Genomic DNA, 16,083 nt, shown 5'->3' with positions numbered 1-16,083 from the left:
GGTTGATGTGGGAGGGCAGAAGTCATCGAAACGCTTCCATCTCCCGCTGCAGCATGGAAGATCACCAAGTCTCTCCATACAGCGGGGAGTTTTAAATCTCTCAGAGTTCGAGATCAGTGTTCAGAGCACGGTTATTTTACTAAGCTGTTCAAATAAGAAGCTATTTTAGGGCCACAACTGAGTTTATTCAATGCAATAACTTCCTCTGACTGTTTAGTTACTCAAATCCAGTATTTCAAGCTCAGTTTAAGGCAAGGCTTCACACACTGCTGCTGTAAATATTGGAAGGGACTTTCAGGGTTAGTTTTATTCCTAAAATCCAAATCTAGGATCGAGTGCTGGACAGCATCCTGGAAAGCTGCCGAAGAGCCCCCAGACAGATGGCAAGCTATGCCTGTGCACAGGGTTCTGCCAGCCTCTGCTTCCTTCGCAAGGTAACATCTGTATCTCATACAGTCCTGTAATTCAAAGACAACAGGTTTTGACCGAAAGACCAAGCTGCAGTGTCCGGGCTGCTCATGCTGAACCACACGAGCAGAGGGCACAGAGGTTTTGAAAGGCTGCTTTGTGCTCTGGATAGGAAGTTCAAGCTGACGTGCTTTTTCCAAGGCAGCGGAGAAAGGCAGCGTGCAGCCTGGAGCCAGCCAGGGAATGGCAGGAGTCAGGAGTGTTTCTACTCTGCTACCTGTCACTTTAATTGGCCATAATAGACATGCCAGACCTCATCATACACAGGGTCTAGAAACAAGCACTCCTTTTCACAGGTCATTGCTTATGCTCTGAAAGTTTTAACATTAAAAGACTTTAGCAGACTGCTAATTTGATCCTCCAAAGAAAGTTAAAAAAAAAAAAGCAATCTCTTTCCCATTACTTTGAAGTTGTGTCCCACCACTCCCTGGGCTGTCGTATGCCCATCAGCCATCACTGGAGGCTCAAAGCAGCCCTTTGCAGAAGAAGAAAACATCCTAGTCTGCAGTGTTAGGAACAAGAGTACGTTCCCTTCACCTTTGGCATGGATAGGGCCAGCACACAGAGTTCAGCATAAAACCCACCAGATCATTTGGCACCTTGTTCCAACACTGACCAGGGCACTTCTAGCTCTGAGCTGCAAGACAGTTTCCAGAGGTGCGAAGTGGCACCATGCTGGCATGCCATGAGGATGTCACAAATGTCACTCAAACTCCAGAGGTGTCCTCTCCAGCAAGAGCATGAATGAGACCAAATTATCAGGGAGTCTCCGGTAACACTTCCAGTGCGAAATGCTCTTGAGTGTGCAAGCTGCCAGACCTCTGCAGACTGGTACCATGGCCCTTCCCATACAGCGAACTGCTGGGACAGCCCGCAGCAGGTACTCACCTGCCACCCCCTCCTCCAGAGCAGGGCACCCAGGTCAGGCAGCTGTATGTTGAGATGAGCTGTGGTCAACCTGGCATCACCTTTGCAGCATGTGCAGGGGTGCTGCAGCCCTTGGTTTAAAAAAAATTATATACAACTGAAAAAAAAAATTATTCATTACATTTGCCAAAAAAGATCTGCACAGCAGATAATAAATGTGACATAATTAACCCTCTTGAGAAGTCTTTGTCTTGAGATGAGACAATCTCTATTTTTAAAGTCAGAACAGCAGTAACAGGGAGGGAGGACAGAAAATGTCAAACTATTCACAGAATCATAGAATAGTTTGGGTTGGAAGGCACCTTATAGATCATCTGTTACGGGCAGGGACCCCTTCCACCAGCCCAGGCTGCTCAAAGCCCTGTCCAACCTGGCCTTGAGCACTGCCAGGGAGGGGGCAGCCACAGCCTCTCTGGGCAACCTGGATCAGGGCCTCACCACCCTCGGAGTGAAGAATTTCTTCCTTATATCTAATCTAAATCTCCCCTCTTTCAGCTTGAAGCCGTCAGCCCTTGTCCTATCCCTACCTGCTCTTATAAAAAGTCCCTCTCCAGCTCTCTCGCAGGCCCCTTCAGGCACCGGAAGGCTGCTCTAAGGTCTCCTTGGAGCCTTGTCTTCTCCAGGCTGAACAGCCCCAGCTCTCTTACCAGGGATCTTTTCGTGGGACTGATGCTCGGGCCTGCCCCTGTTAAACCTGCCCCTCTGGGCAATGGGGCCAGTGAAGGTAGCTCTAGTATATCACGGGCAGTAGCACTTACCATCATGTTGACATGGACAGTTGGTGACAAAATTACGAGCACTGCTGCGCCCTGGGCAGCATACAGCCAACCACAGGCCAGATGCCAAAACATTCCTCACACACAGGAAACACAGAGCAGCAGTTCATAGCTAAAGGCACTCCAAAGATACCCCAGTATACACCAGCCTTAAGACCAACAGTTACAGGTAAGCTCAGATTATGCTATTTTGAAGCAATACAACAAGTGAACATCTATACCATGTTAAAGAGAGCTGGAGGCTGCTTGCAAATACATGTCTTTAAGCCTAAAGCATAGTCCAGCACTTGCTTCTCAGTTCAGTCCCTTAGTTAACCAAGCCTGTAAGTTGCAAGATGATCTTTGCAACTGCTGTTTGCTGCTCAGGAGACAGCTGAGCTCACACACTAACTTGTTCTCCTTGACAAGCCTCAAGGTCACCCAGTTGGGTACTCAGTAAATAGCAAAAAACTTGCATCATACTTGCCCACGGGTGCTGCAGACACACGGGTGAAGAGGTCCTTCTGCAGACTTAGTCCTGCTCCAGACCATGGCCGGGCGAGGACGAGAGTACTCCCAGTACTTTCAGGAGTACCAACAGGCACAAACCGCGTGAGGAACAGGAAGAAGCTGTCCCAGACAGGACCAGTTCTGCCTATGTCTAAGCTAATAATTTACAGGAGCCCTGGTCAAACTCCCTTCCCCCAAAGAATGCAGAAACTAGTATTTGCATTTGTTTTCTATACTACTGCAAGTTTGGCCTCCAACAAACACAAGGAAATAAAGACATTTAAAGAAAAGCAAAGAAAATAAGATTTTTGCTTCACAAATCATATTTCTGCCTTCCCATCCACGCGGGTTAGATTACACTGCAGTCTCCAGAGGGGAGGAACAACTGGGGAATGGGAGCAGTGTCAGACCCCAAGAGGCAGAGAAACATCTTGAGTTTCCCCAGCACACTAAGAAATCCAGCCATGCTTGATGATGAGTAGTTTACATTGGCAAGCAGAGGGAAAGCATTAAGTATGTGGCTTTGCTCTAGTTTAGATGGAAACACTTCCCAGAGCTCATTGAACACTCTGAATGCAGACAAGCCTAAAAACTAATTTACTTCATGTTTAAGAAATACTGCGGTAGCTCTGAAGAGCTCTTCATTAAGAGGAGGAAGGAGCTCCAGGACCTTGGCTGCTCTTCAGCTGGTGGCTGGGCAAACCATGGGTTACGACGTCTCTGTGGCAGGAATAACTGGAATTGCCGCCTTTATCCAGCAAAGTTTGCAAGCACTGATTTTTAAAAATTTTCAGTCTCATCTATTTATAAAAGGCATTTTATTTATTTTTAAAGAAAGGTTTTCACATACCTGTTCTTTTATTTTCTCACAATAATGTGAATGCACTTATTTGTAGAAGGGCTTTGCTTTATTATTTCTAGAAGTCTGCCAAGCATATCATAGTGCTCAACACATGACAAACACAAATTAAGAACCCAGTGATCATAAACTCTGGCACATTCAGCAGACTGGGTTTTTTCACTTTTATGGTAAAATAAAAAACATGGCTTATTTTAGAGTTTATAGCTATGCGTAGGCAGGAGATATTTCTACCCTTGAACCTGCACAGACAAAAACAGATAGGGACCAAGTAGAAATCATTTATAACAACACTAGTTTGCACACTGAAAACAAAATTAAAAGCAGAGCCCTAGCCGGAGACCCCTACTACTAACCAGCAGCATTAGCTGCAACACAGCACCCAAAGCACTGGTTTATGTTGTCAGGAAGCACTTACAGAGCCTGTCTTCTGTTCGGTGTAGTGACCAACGTAAATGACTATGGAAAGAACAAAAGGAATTACATTATTACGCTGCAGTTCAGAACTCAGGGGGTCAGCTACCTAAACACGGCCAGCATTTGGGAATATTAAAGCTTGGATAATGGTTAACTCAGCAGCAACCCATGATTAGTTTTATAAACATTTAAAGTATTTCTCTAGGACACTATATTCAAAAGACTGAAAGAGTTCAGACCAAGGTATGCTTGACACATGTAACAGGACTGGTTAATCAGTAACTGAAGCAAAGCTACTGCATTCCCCTTGCTATTTTGGCATGGAAAGTGTTTTGTTTTGCAGCCTTCACACATGTCTAAGACTCCCCAGCCACCACGGTGATAAGAGCCCTGACAAGGCAGCCACAGCTGAGAAACATCTGCATGTCAGGTGGCTTCTAGGAGATTTGCTGCTGTTTGCAGTAATTCTTAAAATAACAAAGCTAAAAGAAGCCCATTAGAAGAGGTTTTAAAACTGCTTGGAGGCTACCACATCCAGCAGTGGAACAGCTCAAGCTCCTCACAATTTGGGCAGAGGCTGCCAAACAGCCACTAGAAATTCCACCGTTTCCTCCTGTACCCAGTTGTGCGAATAAAACTCCACACTACTGCACATATCTGGTGGTGCCACCATGCTATTCCCCCCTCCCCAGAAATCAGAAGGGCCACAGGCAGAAAATCACTCGCATCACCAACCAGTACACATTTCACTTCTTACTGAGAACCCAGAAACGACTAGGGAAGGGCAATCCAGTCCCATCACTGGGGAGCAGCCCCACACTCAGCACACCATCTGACTGGTAAGACTATTTTTAACCAGAGCAGCTACGATAGCCCTTAAAAGGGACCAAAAGAATCACAAATTATACAGGTATAATAAGAGCTTGAATACAGGTACCATGAAGTTGGTATTCAGGAAGCCTATTCTGAACCTATTTCAGAAGCGTTCTCTCATCTGTCCCTCCTCCTTAACATAAGTAGTTAAATCAGACAAATAACAATTTATCTGGAAGAGACCCCATGTTATTTGTGCCCCAAAGCCATTAACCTTATAGATCTGCCAGAACGAATGAAGATTATTGCTACTATCACAGCAGCAGCGCTAAGCTGCCACCCAAATATCAGCACTAGCGTGGCACAGAGGCAGGATGGCAAACGCTGCCATAGATCACTTCTGCACAACAGAAAAGCGCAATTGCCCGTCTCCATTTCAGAGACACGCCAGACAACTCCAGACCAAGACCTGTTTGCATCTCCTACACCCCCACCGCTGATAGCTTCAGAGGAAGACCTCTGCTGTGAGCTGGCTTCTTACGCTGCCAAGCACATACAGCACAGGCCCATCTCTACTCATTTAAGCTCATTAGAGGCAGGACCACTTCACCAACTGCATTAGGGCAACACAGGTCCCACATGAGGGCTGCACGCGAGATCCATAGTTACAGAACAGACTGTCGTGACAGCCACATACTAACCGCAAATCATTTTTTCCTGGCTATGTCACCAGCATCCCAGAGCCAGCAAATGCATCCAGAACCACAGTTGGGTATTAAAAACATTCAACAAGAAGTAATAGCAATCCAAACACATCACCAGTGCCACAGAAAATAATCACAGAACAAGCTGCTTGCTTGCATTCACCCTTAAACAGTACTCTTTTCTCCTCTTCCCCTTTTAAAGACTTAAAGCCCAGATACTCGGGTGTCTCCAGGTGACGGATCTGAGTGCCGCACACGGCTCAGCTACGCAGGAAGACACCCCCGGATCACCATGCATGGATGCTGACACAGCCACACACAGTCCTGCATTTTCCCCATGTTAAGAGTATTGCCAGAGCTCTCCAGGACCCGCTCATCCCCGCGGCGAATCCAACCTTTCAGCGTACATGACTCCGGAGAGAAAAAACCCCTCCCTAGGCAAACAAGAAAAAACCCACAAACCAAACAAACAATAAACCGGCACGGTTTCGCTATACCTGCCTCACTGCCCGGATTTCAAAACGCTTCGTGCAATCATGCGAATGCAGATACCGCAGCAGCAAGCTCACGGAGATGCTCTCCCCCCCCCCCCGACGCCGCACACACCAACCCCCCCCACTTCCCTCACGCCGCAGCCCCGGCGCGGGCACCCCTCCGGGGCAGAGCGGGAGCCCGCGCCGGGGCTGCGGCGTGGAAATCCCCAACACCGGCCTCAAACTCACCCCGCACGAAGGTACCGGCTGCCTCCCGCCTTCTCCTCCCGGGTCCCCCGCACCCGGCCCAGCGCCGGGAGGACGCTGCCGTCCCCACGCCCCGTTCCCGCCCGTACACGGGGCGGGCGGAGGGCGGCGGAACGGCCCCGCCCCGCGGTTGCTGGGCGACGCCGGGGAGGGGGGGAGGAGGGGGGGGTGTCCGGTGTGAGGCGCGCGGTACCGGGGCTCCGTGACGTCACGGCGCGGGAGGTTCGGACTTCCCCGCGCTGCCCCGTGGGCGGGCGCGGAGAGGAATGAACCGGTCCCACGCCGGGGGTTGGGCTTCGTCGCTGGCGGTCGGCTCCTCCCGGGAGAAGCTGTTGCTTGGCACTTGGTTTCCCCGACCGCGCTGGCGGTTTTAGCCATAATTCTTCAGTTTTGCTCAAAATTATCCATAAGAGGAAGCTGCTGGGGGTTCCTTAGAGATGAAATAGGACGTAAACCCCGCGTAATTCTCTCTCTCTCTCTCTCTGTATATATATATACCTCCACACGCAAACCTAAGGCAGCCAGACCCCTGTTCAGAAACAGCATGGTGGGAATCACAGAATCACACAGAATCACGGAATGTTCGGGGTTGGAAGGGACCTCTGTGGGTCACCCAGTCCAACCCCCTGCTGAAGCAGGGTCACCCAGAGCAGGCTGCACAGGACCGCGTCCATGCGGGTTTGAATATCTCCAGAGAAGGAGACTCCACAACCTCCCTGGGCAGCCTGTTCCAGGGCTCCGTCACCCTCAGAGTGAAGAAGTTCTTCCTCATGTTCAGACAGATCTTCCTAAGCTTCGGTTTGTGCCCGTTGCCCCTTGTCCTGTCACTGGGCACCACTGGAAAGAGCTTGGCCCCATTCTCCTGACACTCACCCTTGAGATATTTATAAGGTCCCCTCTCAGCCTTCTCTTCTCCAGGCTGAATAAGCCCAGCTCCCTCAGCCTTTCCTCATAGGAGAGATGCTCTAGTCCCCTCATCATCCTCACAGCCCTCCACTGGAGGAAGGAGGAGGTCACTGAGCAGATTTGGGTGAGGGCAGGTGAAGCATCGCCTCCACTTCAGGCACCCACCCGCCTCTCCTCCCCGCTGTGAGTCTGCACGGAACGCAGCTGGCAGACCAAGGGAGGCATTTTGACAGACCAATCTCTGGTTTCCGATGCCTCACAAAGCAGGACAGGGCCCCTGAGGGCAGCGGGGATGTCGGGCCCCTGGACGGGGACTGGCCCTGGGGACACCAGGGTTCACTGTGCACCACCTCGCCTGCCTGGTGTGCCCTCTTTCCTACAACTGGGTGACGGTAAAACTCATGCACAGCCTCCCCGTGCTGGTGATGCCAGTCTAAAACACCCTCGGTGTGCTACAAAGCAGACCAGATCCTGTTAGGAAGTGATGTCTGTTTTGTCCTTGATTTTAATCCCTTTAGTTACAAGATAAAGAAAAGCAAAACAGAGAGGCTGAGAACACTCACACTGACTTTGTTATTTTAAATTAACTTCTTAGAAGTTGTGTAATTTCCTTTTTCGCAACGTGTCATAAGAATTGTGTTTACTGTGCTGTCTGTGCTAATAAAGAAAAAATTAAAGAAACTAAATCTGTTTCGGTGGCTTTGCAGTAGAGGACTCAAAGACAGTGTGGTATTCAAACAAACATTGTCTGCAGAACTCCCATCCAGAAGCCAAGCCCTGCCCTTACTTACTCTCACAGTTTTCGCTGGAGTGTTACACATGAAAGGAAACACCGTCCTGCAGGATTCAGCCAACAGACCAGCACCCCTCCGGCCCAACTATAATGGCACTGGAAGACTTGGAAAAGGAAAGATTCCCCAGTCATTACCCTGCCATTGGATCCGGCCATATTCCAAAACCCATTTTTAAAGTTAACTTCGGGTATTTCAAAAGAGTTACGCAAAGCTGTTCGTGGCATACTTTAGTAACAGTGCTCATGTACAGAGTTACAGAGATGCTGTAAATGTAAATGATTGAAAGATCCTTTAAGTACTTTACGCTTCTATCCTCAAATCTTTTGGACTTTACCATGTCCAAAGACAGAGTGTTTTCCAGAGAGGAGAGGCGCCAGGAGTTACTCAGAGCAGAGGATAAGGAGATTATAAGAAAACAGACCAAAGCAGGCAGTGACAAGCCCACCAGCTCACACTTCACTCAAACCCATCTACCAGCCTGATGTCGCGTGTCCCAGGTATTGCCTGAGTCTGACCTCATTTTCATTGCAGCCTGCGACTTCTAAGTGTAAAATAACTGTTGTTCAAAAAGCAAAAGAAAACAGAAATAAATTCAATAGCCTTAATTCTTATATGCAAAACTTAAAGCAATTTACTGAACATGACCCTTTACCCAGTTCATTGAAAGAAAATGAAAAGACTTCCCTCTCTGCTGAACAAAGAAGCATTGGAAGGGTGGGAGATGCCTTAAGTTTAGTGTAAAAAAGTGTAACAGCAACAGATGAAAGCAAAGCGCACCTTCGGCCAAGCCACACTGCTGTCCTCACGTGCCCAGGGAGGTCTTGGGCTTCCTGCAGTGGCAGTGGGGCTCTGGAACCTTTGTGTTCAGGAGCTCTCCCGCGAAGCTCAGCAGAAGCTGATGATGAATGGTGTAACAAGGATCAAAACCACCTCACAGATATCCTTCTAGTCACTAATCTAAATTAACAGGAAAGTGGTTTTTACAAGACAGATCTGGGGACCGACAACTTCACTGCTTATTAAATAGGACACTTCTAACACCTGCTTTTCCTTTCTGTATTCTTCTTGAAAAAGACAGTTGTATGTCAAGGGTTCACTGCAGAATAAATAACAACCATAAATAAAATAATTACTTGCGCAGTGTGTTTTCAATGGTGTCCTGAAAGGCGCAAGTAAGCAGTGTTTACATTGTTACACTGATCAGTCAGTGTTACAGCACATTGTGAAACGGTTCCTGATACTTACAGAATGATTAGCCAACACAGTTATACTTTCAATAGCTTATGATGAGCAAAATGTAAAGTAAAAGCAGCAACACTTAAAACTAATACTATAGCAGAGATGTTAAGAACATAGGCACAACTGCTTGGTACACTCGCTGAATGTATCACCCTGTATGCTACCCAGGGCTTTGCCGCTTATTACACAGTAATAACTAAGAAGGCATAAATGTCTCATTGATAGAAGTGTTCCTCAGTAAAGGTCCTAGAAAATGTACAGGTTTTAGACAATCACTTCTTATTAAGAAATGACTGTATAGAAACTTTATTAAGTAATAACTGTAGTTATAATACAAGTCCATTTGTCACTTCGTTAAAGGTAAGCCTGATTAAGTGGAGATTGTTATAGGTTGGCTTTGATGTCTCCATTGAGACAAAAACCTTACTTTTTTACATATTTCCTGGTAAGTGATAATGTTCTGTTTAATATCACTTATGATTTGTTTCCAGCGAAGGGAAAAGCAGAGCACACTATCATGGCTGAGGAAGGGCAGGTGGCCATCAATGCCTTCTTTTGGAGGAATGAGAACTATATCGAGAGTGACACAGACCTTTAACGGCTTCATGCCCAAGAGTAGTGAGGGTGAAGAGAAAGGGCTGCGTGTCTGCATGAAATGCCCAGGATAGCAGCTTCCGCTTGGTAAGACTGGCAGCTGCACCTCAAATGAGTCAGCACCACAGCAGGAGATGTTACGTGATGTGTTTTCCCCATCTGAGACTGGAGGTCTACACTCTTGTCATGATTTCAGGTAGCTGAGGAGTCTGTGCAGCTAGTAATAGCTCACATGACCCCAGACACTGAAATATTCTCCAGGCTTCATGCTTAGTTTGCATGAATAGATGTGCACACCGAGATCCTCACGAGCATGGTATTTTCTGACTCCACCAACAGCAGACTTCTGCTTTTCAAAGGGAAGCCGTACAGCGCTCCTCCAGTACCGTAAGAGCTGGCCCCTGGAAACAGTAGGGCATTCCCTCACACTCAGTTTCCATCTGAATTCATCCCACTTTTTCCTAAATCCCGTCTGCCATATGCCTATGTGTACACAGTGGTATTTGCAAAGTACGTGTACTCTGAGTCCTGTCCAGGGTTTAAGGCTAGAATAGTGACAATTACCTTTCTGTTAATGGAGAACAGACTTTTATCCCCATTACCACAGGAAAGAAAAGAGACAGCTACACTAGCAAAAGAATGCTTGGTACCCCCAGATCTCACAGATGAAGAATGCTAAGCATTCTGAAAAAGCTGCTTGCAGAAGCACACTGGACGAAATTTGGGCAAAATATTCATATTCAGGTGCTTAGAGGAAGATTGCTAAATACACAGCTGAGTGCCTAAATCACAATCACCGCTGACTTCCAGTAGCAGCCAGAGTGCCTGCTGAAATCAGGGGCTCCTGGCCAGAAAATGCCAGGCAGGGTACGTTGTTGAAAGGGTTTATGGCAGGGTAACCTGCTGATCTTGTGCAAAGCACTGCAATTTCTTCCGGAGCAATTCTGAACAAAGGCTGGCACCTCTTCTGCTGTTCCAGAGGCAGAATCATTCCTCTGAATCTCACTAACGTGTCGCTCGCAGGCTAGTCACCCTAATGACAAGAAACTGGAGCTGAAATGTGAAGAACAGAGACTAATTAATAATGAAGACAATGAGATCACTGGAATGTATACACCAAACCCACATCTTAATTATCTCACGAAAACTGGCAACTCCAATCATGCTTCAAGGGCCTTTAATCATGCTCTCTTTGATTAATATTGGTGGCTATTTTGCACAGATACTTATGTAAAAATACCTTTTGTGTGGGTTTTCCCCTACAATAATAGCTGTCCAAGTTACTGCTGCGCGTAACTGCTGTGTTTCAAAATGAGATATTGCAAACTAGTAATTACAGCTGGTCTGATCTTCATCTCATCTGCACTTGTCTTATTTTGGAGTGCCTCCTCTGAAGCAAATGTAATGAGACTGGTGTGAATTACTGCAGTATTATTATGAATCCCTTTTATTATGACAGAACAAACCAAGAATGATCCCCAATTAAGCTAGTTTCTGTGGAAAGAGAGAGACCATACAGTCCCTGCCCCAAAGATCTTACAATCAGAATAGGCAAAGATAGACTTTGACGGAGGGAAAAGGGGACAGAATGAACTCTCCCGACTACAGTTTGTTCCCACGACTTGTTTGAAGGGGAAGTCAGAAGGACGCTAAAATAGGATGAACACAGGAAAAGTGTGGAGCTGCTGAGCTGAAGACTGTAGAGGGGAAAGAAGCAGAAGCAGGCTGCATTTACAGCAGATAGAGCCTTTCAGAGCTTTCTGCAGTTTTCTCCCTGCATCCCTGCACGGGGTGAAGAGGTCAGGTCCAAACTGCAGCTGCTCGCGACCACTGCTCTGGGTGCAGCAGGCTCAGCTCAACCCCTGCTCCCACTCCCAAAAAACAAGACCCCAGGTGTCTGCACAGAGGCTTATTTCAGCAAGTAAGGAAGCATCTCTTTAGACTCTACACCATGGGGTAGACCATGGGGGTCTGCTTTCGCTGTGATCCCCATTAACATTAACAAGAGCAGAGTGCTTGCTTGTATACTGTCCTCAGGAATAAGGCAGGCAGCCTGGCAGATCAAACAGCACAGGTCAAACGAAGGGCTCGCAACAAGAATGTCTCTGCGCAAACGAGTACACTGAAGGCAGCATGGGCTGGCTGAGGGTCCATTAGCATAAATTCCTTGGGCCTATAACAGAGTTGGACCTAACTCTATGGCATGCAATTACAGCATTGAGACATTGCAGGGGACTTACACATTGCTCTCTCTAGAGATGAGCTACTTTGCAACCTCTTTGCCATCAGTAGGTTGGCAGAGAGGTTACATTTTCGTTGCTTAATGAGGCTGCATTTAGAGAGATTTTCTGTGTTCCTCTCCAAAAACCTGAGGGACAGTAAGTGAAGAACTGCAAATCCAAAGGCCAGATAATGGAACAGGATAAGCACCCCCCATCTGAAAAGCAGTTTATTTTTTGCTCATCACTGCAACTGTATCATTAGGTTTTTCATACCAAGCTCTGAAGGTGTCTCATAACAGTAGCTTTGAATCCACAGTTAAAGCACCTTTGTCAAAAGCATTACAAAAATACACCACGCACAAAACCTATTCTATTCAGCCTTTGTCAAAATGCCCAATAATAAAAAAAATTAAAATAAAACAACAGGTTACATGAGCAAATTGAAGTCAAAAATATGTAGCCTGTCCTTTATAAATGGGCTGGGAGGACTGTCCAGACTGAGGACATGGACACTTTCACTTTGCAGATGAGAGCATAGAAGACAGCAAGGGAAGTGTGAGCATCCCTCAGCCACCTCAGAGCTTAAATCAAGGTGGAGCCAAGCAGCTCCATGCTGCACCAAAAAGACAGAAACACGTTTACGCAGCTGTCTCCACTGTGGCAAATTAACTCAGTTCCTCTGAGGCTGAAGTGACAGCAGTCTTTATTGGCTGGTTTACCCGAGCAAGTGACTGGCCAGGAGCAAGGCAAGCCTGGAGATGTGAATGGAGTAGGGGGTTCCAACAGCCCGTCTGATGGATGTGCAGCTCTGCTAGATTCTGCTTTGCATGGGCTGTAAAAGACAAGGCTGCTGGCTGAAGAACACACCTTTCGGTAATTTCAGCTCTGAGCATGTTTTCAAGACATAGTTTTAAGCTTTCTGCCCCTACTCTGTATAACATAACTTGTAAGCAGAGGCAAGGAAAAGAAAAATAATCAGTCGGCCAGGACAAGAATAATTCATGCTCATCAGTGGCTAATGTTTCTCACATGCCACGCGGCTAACAGCAAGGTTGCAGAACAGAACATCCTAAAGCAATGAAAAGCCTCTACTGACCTCACGGGTGCAACTTCATTTTGGTCCTATTGCTTGTTTGTATTAACATATCTCTTTAATCACACAGTCACACGCTATTTACCACTGGTCTGGATTTGATCAGGAAACAGGCTGGATGGTGCTCAGTTTATCAGCAACTATTCAGTATCTGCTTTAGTCTCCTTGATCAAAGTGTAGCTTCATATCTTATTTATGGCTACTACTAACAGCCTGCTCTGTAGACAGAACTACTTCTTTCCCCCCAAGCTTTTCTGTGGTGTTCATCACTAACATCTGAGTGCTTCACAAAGATTAATTCGAAATGAGAGAAGACGGTATTCCCATTTTACAGATCAGGAGCTGTTGCACAGACAGATTGAGGTCAAACATTTCCACTCATGATTGGTCCTAATATGAAATGTCTCAGATCTAAATTTTTTTTTAGGTATCTTCAAAGATAATGCCAAACCAAAAATCTTCTGCTTTACACGTTAAAATGGAGCTCTGACTGGGTCCTTATGAAGTCAGGTATTACAATAACAGGAGAGGAGCAGGAACTGTAAATGCTGGTCATCAGAAATAAGGATGAAAGATTTCCAACTGCCAGTCTCAGGAATACTGAAAACCAGTACAGATAACCCATGTGAATATAAAACACATTATGAGCCTTCAATGAAGCAGCAAAATACACCTTGAAAAACTATACATATAGGAATTTTTCTCTGCAGTTTACAACACAGGACCAAATCCTGAGAGCATAGTTTAAGGCAGGAGGAAATTGCAGGTTCTCTCCATTTCTTGGGGTCTGGCCCATTAAGCATGGACAAAAACAGAAAGCTTTGTAGTGTAGAAGACCACCCTGGGAAGGAAGGCTTTTGTTTTATTAGTGTGTTAAAAGCATCTGTGGATCAAATGTGCCAGTATCACTTTACAGCATGAAAATGCTGCCCAGGGGACTCTGAAGACTCATCTTTTCAAACGCTGATACCTCTTTGTCAGTTTTAATAAAAGGCAGCTACAAAAACAAAGTGGGCCATGTGGTCTCAATGAAGCAGAGACTGTGGCAATCAATAACAGAAACAATCTGCACTTACTTGCTGGGAGAATTTGCTTTTAGAAGCAACATCTATATAACAAGACATCCCTCAAGACCTCCCTTCGATTTGTCTTGGGACAATGAGCTTACTGTGCCCAAAGCACATCTGTGCTTATGGAGATTTGCAAATCCAGGACAGTGTTTAGACTGACAACATGACCAGGCAACATACGATGATGGATCAGAGCTTGCAGGATGTTTGATCCTCCCTCTTCTGTCCTAAACTGGACACTTCTCTGTCTCAAAAGAAAAATTCTTTGATAAAAATGTTGGGTTTGTATGGGCAACATACACATTTCTGCTGCACTTCATGATCTCTTCCACACAAGGCCACAGAGGCACCCTCCAGGCTCTGCAAACAGGTCTGCCTAATACAAGCTCCTGTCTCCAGCCCTGGTTTTTAACAGATGAATAAGGTAGGTGTACAGTTAGGGAAGACAATGGAACTTGGGGAGAGGAGGGACATGGAGGCTAAAAGAAAGCCTTTTTCATTTGTTATCCCTGAAAGACACCAAACTGTGACACAGCAAATGTCTTTTATTTAAGACTCCTGATACATCCCAGGCCTCCAGACTGCATACGATTTAGATCAGTTAAAATGCACTGCATATCAAAGTTTTATTTGCTTGGAAAGTTGCAGCTGAGGCCATTAACCTTCTCTGTCTTATCACTCCAGTGCCATCTCCATGTAGCACGTATCTAGTAAAGTGGGGCTCCTTAAACACAGACGGTCATCTAACCAAATGCCACCAATGTCATGAGCTGGCTGTCGCTAGGGAAAACAAACCCATCAGGAACAAGGTGGCCTTGACTCTGAGGTGGCCCTGGCACTGACAGCTATGGTCTCTCCATCATGGCTAAGAAGGGAGTTGTCTGACAGAGGACAAGAAGACTATAAAGTGCAGGAGCTGAACAGTTTGCTGTGTTTGACCATTTTCACAAGCTGAAGTCGGTGTGGATCTGCCTGCATCAGGAGCTCAGGGACTCTGCTGTCTTACAGTGATCTGTACCCTCCTGCAGTGCCAGCACTGAGCACTGCAATGCCAGGCCAGCTGAGTTCCCATCTTCCGCTGTCACCTGTGGCTGCACGGTGACAGCACAGTGTGACAGATCCCAACATCCCAGCCCCTTGCTGTCCCCAGGTCACCATGGATACAAGAGAGACAAGAACTGGTCTATTTCCTGGGGCTCTGCACTCCGCTGACGCTGTAGCACTCAGCTGCTGCGTTCCTGATCTTTCACTTTTTGGCAGACTCCTGGCTCTTCATTTCACCAAATGAGGAACCAGATGTTTTCAGTTCCTTCTGACCAAGAAACACTCCAACATCTGTGAGCAGAGGAGCTGGCTTGTGAGGTTAAGCATGTTTCAGTAACTAATGTTAATAAAATCATCTCAGTCTAAGTTGCACCTGCTACAAATTTGTATATGCCCTTTTCAGGATTACTTTTGGGTTTAGGATCTGGGGTCACACAGAAAGTCAGGAATGGGCTCAACTATTAGTTCTATCCAGAAACAGAATTTTCATTCTCGGATATGGCCGAAAAATAGCAACCACCAGAATATTAACATATGGATGCAAAAAACCGCTACTTTCTACAAGTAATGCCTACGAAGCATTTCAGAGGCACGGTTGGGTATTACAGAGGGAAGTCCAAACTCCGTAAGAAACAGATTTTAATTTAAAAGTCACACATGGACAGCCTTATCAGCTGAAACATGAATTACATTCTAGCCTTAATGACTTGGTATAGACATCAAAATGATCCGACTTCCAGCCTGGACCATCCTTAGCACTTTCCTTCACCTCTGTGATTTGTGGTTCCTGTTCACCACCCATTTGTATTCATATTGAAATCTAGCGAGCAAGGCACTTCCATCAGCTCTGCACTGCAGTAGGAATATACAGCAAGTCAATTTTCTGTAGTACCAGAGAATGACAACTCAATACTTTCCATGACAGTTC

At 46.3% G+C, this 16,083-nt stretch overlaps 1 protein-coding gene across 5 annotated transcripts in view; it reads right to left on the bottom strand.

The window, feature by feature from the left end:
- The window catches only part of RAB11FIP4 (RAB11 family interacting protein 4), a 133,042-nt gene that overhangs the window by 25,939 nt on the left and 91,020 nt on the right, over positions 1-16,083 (bottom strand). The window contains exon 1 of one of the 5 annotated variants that reach the window (XM_075440650.1): positions 6,176-6,294. The exons of 2 other annotated variants lie outside the window; for them this stretch is intronic. Coding sequence is in view for 1 of the 3 variants with exons in the window: in XM_075440649.1 (XP_075296764.1) it covers positions 2,634-2,702 (69 nt within the window). In the remaining 2 variants the exon portion in view is untranslated. Of the gene's footprint in view, positions 1-2,633; positions 2,731-3,937; positions 3,962-6,175; positions 6,295-16,083 lie in introns of those variants that run through there. 2 more of the 5 variants (XM_075440651.1, XM_075440649.1) reach the window with 2 other exon arrangements.

Source organism: Opisthocomus hoazin, chromosome 21 (genome assembly GCF_030867145.1).
Source record: "Opisthocomus hoazin isolate bOpiHoa1 chromosome 21, bOpiHoa1.hap1, whole genome shotgun sequence".
NCBI classification, from domain to species: domain Eukaryota; kingdom Metazoa; phylum Chordata; class Aves; order Opisthocomiformes; family Opisthocomidae; genus Opisthocomus; species Opisthocomus hoazin.
This window is presented reverse-complemented; position numbering and strand designations above follow the sequence as displayed.